We start from the raw sequence: 9,061 nt of genomic DNA on the forward strand, positions 1-9,061 counted from the left end.
TCTTATTTGATTTTTTATTGACTCAAATTCTTGATCTATTTGTTTAGAATTGAATATGGATTACTCAAAATTATTTAGGCTTCAATATAACATGGTAACAAAATCATGTGGCTGACTATTATAAGTTGATCCAGCTTTAGATTAAGTTGCTTTACAAGACATCACACCATGTGTAAAAGCCTATGTATAAGCATTGTAGGTTGCTATTAGGGGCGCCCCTTTTGTAAGCCCAATTGAATGAGGAATAAGAATTCATGTGCTCCCACTCTTCCCTTTCCCTCTGTCTTCCAACAAGCTCAGGATCAGAACGCGAGCTAGCCACGTTTGATGCGCACATAAGCATGAGTGGAGGGAATCCAAGCTCCCGGCAGGTGCCCATGGGTAGGTCATACGTAATTACGATTTGAGTAAAGGAGAGGAGGATTGGGCTAAAGTGACTCACACGGAACGTGCAGATGGGTGAAGGTGGGGTTGTACAGACGTGATAGCAAGAGGAGCAGTTCACACGGCATGGTTCTTGAATCGTGATCGCGCAAGACAACATGTTTAATTCGTGAAAGTCGGAACGAATTGGAGTGGGCTCGTTCGTACGTATAGGAGGTGAGCAAGTAGAATTCCACTCATGTGGACCCATTCGGTAGTGGAGCAGGCAGAAGTGGGTAATTTGTGTGGAGCATGCGGATTAGAGGCGGGTGTGAATGCATGCGAATAGGACATGCTAGATCGCGGACTCGGGTCATACATGATATATAAGCGCTTCACACAATAAGCTACTTAGCGAGGAGGACATTCAGTGGTACCCTTACGACAACAATAATGATGATCCACTCATCTTGGATCTTACACATAAACATACCGGTAGCATGTTTAGACGTTAGGAGGATGGACACGAGCATGGGTGGTGTCGTTCAAAATCTTGTGCACAAGAGCGGGTTGGGTAGTGCATCAGAGGAGGCTAGAAGGGGTTTTGTACATCCAAAGTTGTATTGAGCTCATGTGCAGGTGTTCGCGAGCAGGTAAACAGATCTTTAAGGTGGAGCCTCAGGGTCATTGAAATTGGTGTGTCAGAGCAATATATAAAGAACATCATAGTAGATCATGTATGAGTGCACAAGAAGAGGGCACCGGACTCAGGATTAGATGGGTAGATTGTGCGAAGCCGCCGGTTGGAGTGTGCACAAGTACTTGTGGAAGGCAGGCGAGCTAGAGTGTGCTCGATGCTGGAGCACAAGTGTAGCGTGCGGGACCAAGCAATGCATAAGGCACTAGTGTACGTATCACAAGAGGAAAAGCTACTGGTGCAACCGTTTGTGGTTTAGAACGCATGGGAGCGTGAGTTGGATTTGTGGATTGGAACACACATTAGAGGTTGAGCGCAAGCGGGGTTGGGCTCAGCTTGGTTTGTTTGCTCGTGGAGCTGGTGCAAAAAGCTTGTCGGATCGCTGCAAGTGCTTATTTTTATGAACATGTGGTTCTTTGATATCCATTGTAAACTCTGGATCAATGTGAATATTGTTATAAATCGATCCCATTTTAGATTAGGTTTCTTTGCAATACATCACACCATGTGTAAAAGCCTATAGTTTTTGTTGTAAGGGGTGTCCCTTCTATAAGGCCAAGTGATTAAAGGAATAAGAATTAATATACTCCTACTCTTCTCTCTCACCCTCTCTCTCTTCCAAGAAGCTCAAGAAGAGGCTTCTTCTTCCTCCAGTTTTATAACACTAACAAATCTCCAAAATTCTCCAAGTTTAGGAGTTCTTTCCATCAAACTTCTTTATAATATCTACTATGAACTATAAATTCCATCTATGAACATAATTAATCATTTGATATTTTTAGACGTTCTCATGTATTAATTATCTCAGAATTTGACTATCCAGAATGCATCCGATTCCTCTCATTGAGACAATCATTTCATATATAAACATATACAATTCAGAGAATACATACTCTCTCAATTGATCCATAGCGTTCTTAAATTATTTTTCTAATGCTTAATTTGAGCCCAATTGTATTAAAATCATTTTTTATATTATTAGATTCATCTTATCAAACACCGTTATCTTGATTACACATTAACTAAAAGTAAATTTCATATGAATTTTTTTTGGGCGGAATATTTAGATCAATTAAGACAAATACACACTTATTGAAAATGTTTAACTTCAATATTATCATAAATTGCTCCATAAATTCATCCTTAGTAAATCCATACATTCAAAGCTTGTCAATGGGCTGCCATAACGGTCCACCATTATTTGTTTGAATAAAATAACTTAAAAACTGGGCCCGCATCTTTTCCATCTATCTGGTGGCCACGAGCACATTAGGACTTAGGAGCCATTTGATTTGATGGATTGGGGTTGAAATGTAATTTCATCAAATCCAGATTGCTTGAAAAAGATAGTTGGCTCACATGAGCCATGTGAAATCGCAATCAAATCTCGACTCACGAGAAACTATAAGAGTTTCATTCAAAGCTTGTCACACTAATGGGCTGTTTGGTAGCAAGGATTTTAGGCCGGATTTGAGTGAAATCCAGCCGAACGGTCTAAAATGTAAAATAAAATCCCACGATAAATGAAAGTGGCAGTAGATGAAAAATTCTACCTTTTCATTCTAAATTCCAGATTTTTGAAATCATGTTTTTTTATCAGATTTATGAAATCCGTTGGCTAGAGAGGAAGAATTCTCTCGTTAAATCCGTTCTATAGTCAAACAGTCACACAATATTTAATAAGATTTATCATGAATGTTACTAAACGGTTTTTAGGATTTCCAAAATCCGAATTTAGCAAATTTACGAAATCCAACGTAAATCAAGTCCTAGGTGCTACCAAACAACCCATAAAAAAAAAAAAATGTACAATGCATTACTTCAAGATGTGGAAGTGTCAAGCAGGAGAGGTATAGATTAGCATGTACATGAGCCCTATCAAATTCGGGTCATAGCAAATTCGAGCTATGCTCGTTCAAAAAATAGCTCAAACTCGCCAACTTAGGCCATGAAATGAGCTCAAATTTAGTTCAAACATCCCTTCTCCGACTCTAGCCCTCCACTTGTTGTAAAGACTTTATTTGGAATAACATTTTAGTTAAAATTTTATTGAATTAGAAATTTTAATACTAAAAAGCAATATTTAAAAAATAGTAAAAAAGCTCCCTTAGATAGAATGAAAGTCTCCATAGGATTTTGCATTGCTAAAGAAGATGTAGTGGTAGCTTTGTTTTGCCAAGCATGCTTCATGAAAAGGAAGTCGCACCTGAAGATCATTAAAGAAGAAACAATCTGACTAGTCAACTTGGCTCATTTACACCCTCAAAAAGATTAAAAGAGATAGTAGACATGAGTGTAATTGCAGATATATACTACTATATTTTTATCTATTTATATTTAAAAATAATTTTAATATTTATTTTTATAATACTTTAATAATTAAAATACATCAATATATATATTCACATTTTTTCCTAAAAAATTAGGGGATATATACTCACCTAATTTAATTAAAAGGGTGAATATAAATACTAAAGATTAATTTAATTAGATAAATTATATGTATATAATATTTAATTTTGTATTGGAATATATAATTTAAAAAAATTTAGAATTGTTCTTAAAAGTATTAAATTAAAGATATAATTAGTAAAATATTAATTATCTGTATATTATTTTTATTTTGAAATATATTTAATTATTTTTGAGATCATTCATTAAACTTTTGATGATCATGCCCTATAAATTTTTTTCTTCCAGCCTCTAATTCCGTCCCGCGACTACTATATAATACTTTGGCCTTCGGTGTGCCGTAGTACTTTCATCAAAGCCTGGCTCTTTCTCACTGCAAATCATCCCGTAGAACAGTGAGCGAGAGGACTATCGCCGCTTAGGGCATGGAGGGCTACCCCTATACTACCTACCCAGAATCCGGCGACTCATCGCCCCAATGCCGCGAGATCGATGGCGACACCGCCATCTCCTGGGATGAGACACCGCAGCCCGCCGCCGTCCGCGTGAAGCTCATGTGCAGCTACGGCGGTCGGATCCAGCCCCGTCCCCACGACAATCAGCTCTCCTACTTCGGCGGCGAGACGAAGATTCTCGCCGTCGACCGCTCCATTCGATTCCCAGCTATCATCGCTAAACTCTCTTCGCTGTACGGCGCCAACTCACCCGACGAGATCTGCTTCAAGTATCAGCTCCCCGGTGAGGATCTTGATGCGCTGATCTCCGTTACTAATGACGAGGATCTCGACCACATGATGATTGAGTACGATCGCCTCCATTTATCTTCCGGGAAGCCCGCCGCACGCTTACGTTTATTCCTCTTCCCTGCAAATCCATCAATCAGTTCAGGGAAGGGTGAGCAGAAGGCCGATCGGATGTGGTTTCTTGAGCCGCTGCTTCCGTCGCAGTTGGCGCCGTCTATGGATCATAATCCCTTGCAACTTCCTCCACCTCCGCCTCCTGCGCTAGTTCCTGATTTCTTGTCCGGCATTGTGCCGCCTCCGGTGGTGCTGAAGGCCAAGGAGACGACGCCGGATAGTCTTGTGGTTGATACTTTGGCCAACGATGCCCTTTCGGCCGGATCTGACCTGGCGAAGGAGGAAACGCCGCAGAATGCAGGGGAAACGGTGGTTTCTCCTTCAGCGGAGGTACAGAGGCATATTCAAGAGATCCAAAGGCTACAGATCGCAGAGAACCAGTTCCATCCGCCGGCGAACGTGCAGCGGAACGGCAGCGATGAAACCCTCTCTACGGTTTACCATGGAGAATTCTACGCACCCCGAATTCCAGACAAGGGTCTGCCCCCACCAGCTCCGGCGGCGACATTAGCTCCTAGTACGGCTGCCGCTACACAGATTCCGACTGCCTACTGGGCAGATCAGCGCGGCATCGCCGGCGGAAGGTTCACCTCGTTGGCTGGTGGAGACCAACCGGTGTATCTGATCCCTGCTTCTCACGGCCTGTATCCACCCACTACAGGGCAGGCATATTACACGGCAACGCATCCGCCGCCGCCAGCATTCTCAAGGGTCGTGCCTGCCGATGTCTACCGCGACGTGCCGACTATGTACACTGTAGCTCCCCCTCCCGGAAGGGATGCTGCGCCGGCGAACTCGCCTGCGTCGGGTTATACGACGGGGCAGGTGGCGTATGATAGCATGGGGAGAGCGGTTTTCTACCCAGGCCCCGTCGCCACGTATCAGGCCGTGGCTAACGTGGCACTCACCACGGAATCAAAGATGACGAAGCCTTCTCAGCTTTCGTGAAGCCCTGTCTCGTCTGCCTGAAGTTTACGGTTTTAGCCCTCCTACACTTTCCCGTCGTCTTCCTCATTTCGTCATTTTTTCCCTGTTTTTTAAGCCTGCTAAACGTTTGCCTGCTTTAAGTCACTGGATAAAAATTCTTGCAACCGCACCTATCCTTGGTATTGGACCTTTGATGTAAATATGGATATAGAATTGTGGGTACATGGAGTAAAGTGAGGGATATAATGTGCCAATTTTATTAGTTTATTTCCTTTGATTTGCTACATTTGTAATGTTAGTATTTTTTAAATGCATGTATTTTGAGAATTGGAATTTTTGTTATGGTAAAATTTTAATGCGATTTAATTTTGGGTGAATTTGATAATTGGTTGATTCTTAAATGCATTACAAAATTTTCACCATTTGCTATCGCAAGCTACCATCACGGGCGAAATCAACTTTAATTTTAAGGGTGGACAAATGAATTACAATAAATATTAAATATAAATAATATATATATATATATATATATATATAAAAGAGAGGGTGTAGCATTCATAAGAGACTCTAGAGTTTTTACGTGGAAACTCTTAATACAAGGGAACCATAGGTCCTGACCCTATTTGAATGAATCTACTAATGTTTATAGTCAATTACAAATGAGACCCTTCCTTAAGGGTAGGCTTTGGTTTGATATAGCAATTATGCATCATATAGAGAGCATTACATGGAGGGAATTGGAATAATTAGTATTGACATGCTCATTTAGTCGGCAGGAACATAGTTGGCGGGCGAAGGAAGTCAAAAAGACTATAGTTGGGTGACAGTGGCAGAAGGATCGTAGTCGGCGAGCTATGGAGGTCAGAAAGATCTTTGTTTGGCGACGAAGGTCAGAAGGACTGTAGTCTGGTGATGGAGGTTGGAAAGACAGTAGTCGTCGGGCGACAGTGGTTAGAAAAACTGTAGTCTGGCAACAGAGGTTGGAAAGATTGTAGTTTACAGCTGGGTGGAAGTACAACGTTAGTTGGTGACTGGGTGTAAGTCCAACCATAATTGGAAGTCGGGTGGAAGTTCAGTCTCAATTGGTGGCCGAACAGAAGTCCGACGTCAATCGGTGGCCGGGCAGAAGTCCGACGAAGCTCGGTGGTCCGATGGTGGTCGAGGAGTCTGGTAGCAAGAGTGCTCTAATTTCTCTCTCTTCCTTCTCTCTCTTCTCTTCCTTGCTTTCATCCCCTTTTCATAAGAAATGTGTGCTCTATTTATAATTTTCTAATAGTGGCATGACAAGTAATATATGAGTGAGATCAAAGGTATGTTGGATGGTCGATATTGATCAATTTGATCGTAAATTATTTACTGGGCATTTGAATGTTTTAATGATATTAAAATTTGTTGATCTTGGATTTGTTAGATTCGTCTCGTCGAGCTGATCAATTTGACTATAAGCATGTCACTTTTGGAAACCATTTGGTCATCCAATTTATGATTTGAACCTTCCAAATGCACTTATGCTATTTTATTTGGACTCGTTTCGGTTTGGAATGGGTTGAATTTGGTGTCGTTGGGTTTGTCTTTTCGAGACGTTCAGTTCGACTATAAGTTTGCTAAAATTGAAGTTCAAATGGTCCCAGGTTTAATTTTGGAAGTTTTTTAGCTAGATTTTGCCTCATGATTCGTGTCCATTCAAGATAAATCTTTGATGATATATCAACTTTATTACCTGATCGACACATATACTTACATATTCAATATACTTTTATAAAATTTAAATCAATCAAAACCCAAGCATATATGCACATCAACTCTCTTAAGCAAGTATAATTGCGTACTTCATCGGTATGTTGAATGGTCTTGAAGGTTGTTAGACTTCAATGAGCTAGCCCTAAGGGTTACGATTGCAGGACTTTAAAAAATCCTAAAAAAATCAGTTCATCCATCAAAGATCGTAAAATATGATCACAGGATCGTATAGTATAATGTGTAGAATTTGATCTATTAGTATTGTACGATCACCATTTAGTACTACAAATAGTTCAATTTGCATATTAGTATTGTATGATCATTAGTATGAACATCAGCACGAACTCAATTTGTCAGTTAGTGATGTATGATCATCAGTATGAATGACTAATCATATAGTACGATTAGTTTAACTAAAATATAGTTCATTCGGGATGAAATATGGGATGACCAAATTCATCTATGTTGATCGTATAGTATAATCCAGTTCATACATTACGATCAAAATACTAAAATTCAGCATATTCAATTAATTAACCATGTGATTAAATTAAACATTGTTTTAAACATCGTACATGACGATTAGGTTCATACATTACAAATAAAATGACTTTTCAAGTTCAAATTTTTGCCTAATTTAATGAATGACGGGGTTTCTAATTATAACAGATAATCCAGTACAATGTAGTGTTCGCATTGTACGGTTAGTTACATCTTTTTTTCAGAAAAAATAAATATTTAATTAATTTCTGTAACACCAGATCATACAATATGATGTATAAAAAAATAAAATATTTTACATTATTTTTGCTCTTATTGTATTTGTGTGCATGGTCATTAATTAGGCTTGTATACATCATTACAGGACTTGACTAAAAAAATTAAAAAAAAATAAATGAAAATTATAGACTCATTTGACATAACCTATTCTACCCAATTTTGAGCATTGAATCTCTAAAGAATAGTGCATGGTATACCTAAAATGTTAGTCAACAAATAAATAAATATGCTCTACAAATACTAGGAGAAATAAAGAGGCAATAAATAATATTTGTTATCATCAAAATTATAAATTCGGGAGCCAGAGTTGCAACACACATATCCACCATCAGTTTCATATGAAATAAATAAATTTGTTGTATTAATTACGCAAGTAGAGATAAAAAGTGGCTATCCAAAAAAAATGTTTGTGGTTTAAAGGAGAAAAGGTCGATGCAATTTAGTTGTAATGGATGTGAGCTAAAAGGGTTTAACCGAACTAGAGATATCAAAAAATAACCTAATCTAAACTCGAGTAAAAAATTCCATGTTCATGTTGACACATTAAACAAATGGACCGGGTTTGTGTTAGGAGTTCCGACTCGTTTATTAAATGGGTTGGATTTGAGTTGACTCTAAACATGTTGGATTCGAGTTGACTCACCAACTTGATTTAGACCCAAAATGATATATTTACTTCTTTTTTTTCTTAAATTTTTTATTTGTTGGTATGATTCCTTATTTTTTATTAATTAATTTAATATATTGTTAAAAATATATAGAAATTTTTTTTTAAACATCAAAATGGATTATATAAAAGGTTCGAGTCATTCAGGCTATTAGCAGGTCGGGTCAGAGTCTGCATTTTTGACCCATTTATCAAATAGGTCAAGTTTGGGTTAACTAAATTAAGGTTGGGTCAATTTTGTGTCTAGCCCAATTTCGACCTGTTGACCCATTTTGAAACCCCTAGATCAACTACTTATAAATCCCAGTGTGGGTTGCCATCATGGTAGCTTTTACTTTAATTTTCTTGTCATAGCTGTAGTAGTATAATTTTATTTGATATTAAAACGTTTTCCTTTCACTTTGTGATGATTTGTTAAGAATATGTCTTATATGCTATTAAAAAGTGGATTTATGTATTATAACTTTTTTTAGTAATACCTTTAAATGATTATACTAAATGTTGTAATGCTTATAATTATGATGATATGTGCTTATCATAAATTCTAAAAGAACCCAATAGTTATAATATCTACTACATGAAGTGTGATAACCTTTTTTTTTTGTGATAACCTAAATT

General features: G+C 38.3%; 1 protein-coding gene across 1 annotated transcript; it reads left to right on the forward strand.

The window, feature by feature from the left end:
• The first annotated feature begins 3,851 nt into the window (after positions 1-3,851).
• LOC110112842 lies at positions 3,852-5,605 on the forward strand. Its single transcript, XM_020845189.2, has one exon. The coding sequence runs from the start codon at positions 3,898-3,900 to the stop codon at positions 5,275-5,277; it is 1,380 nt and encodes a 459-aa protein (XP_020700848.1). The 5' UTR covers positions 3,852-3,897; the 3' UTR covers positions 5,278-5,605.
• Positions 5,606-9,061: the final 3,456 nt, after the last annotated feature.

Source organism: Dendrobium catenatum, unplaced genomic scaffold, assembly GCF_001605985.2.
Source record: "Dendrobium catenatum unplaced genomic scaffold, ASM160598v2 original_scaffold_27042, whole genome shotgun sequence".
NCBI classification, from domain to species: Eukaryota; Viridiplantae; Streptophyta; class Magnoliopsida; order Asparagales; family Orchidaceae; genus Dendrobium; species Dendrobium catenatum.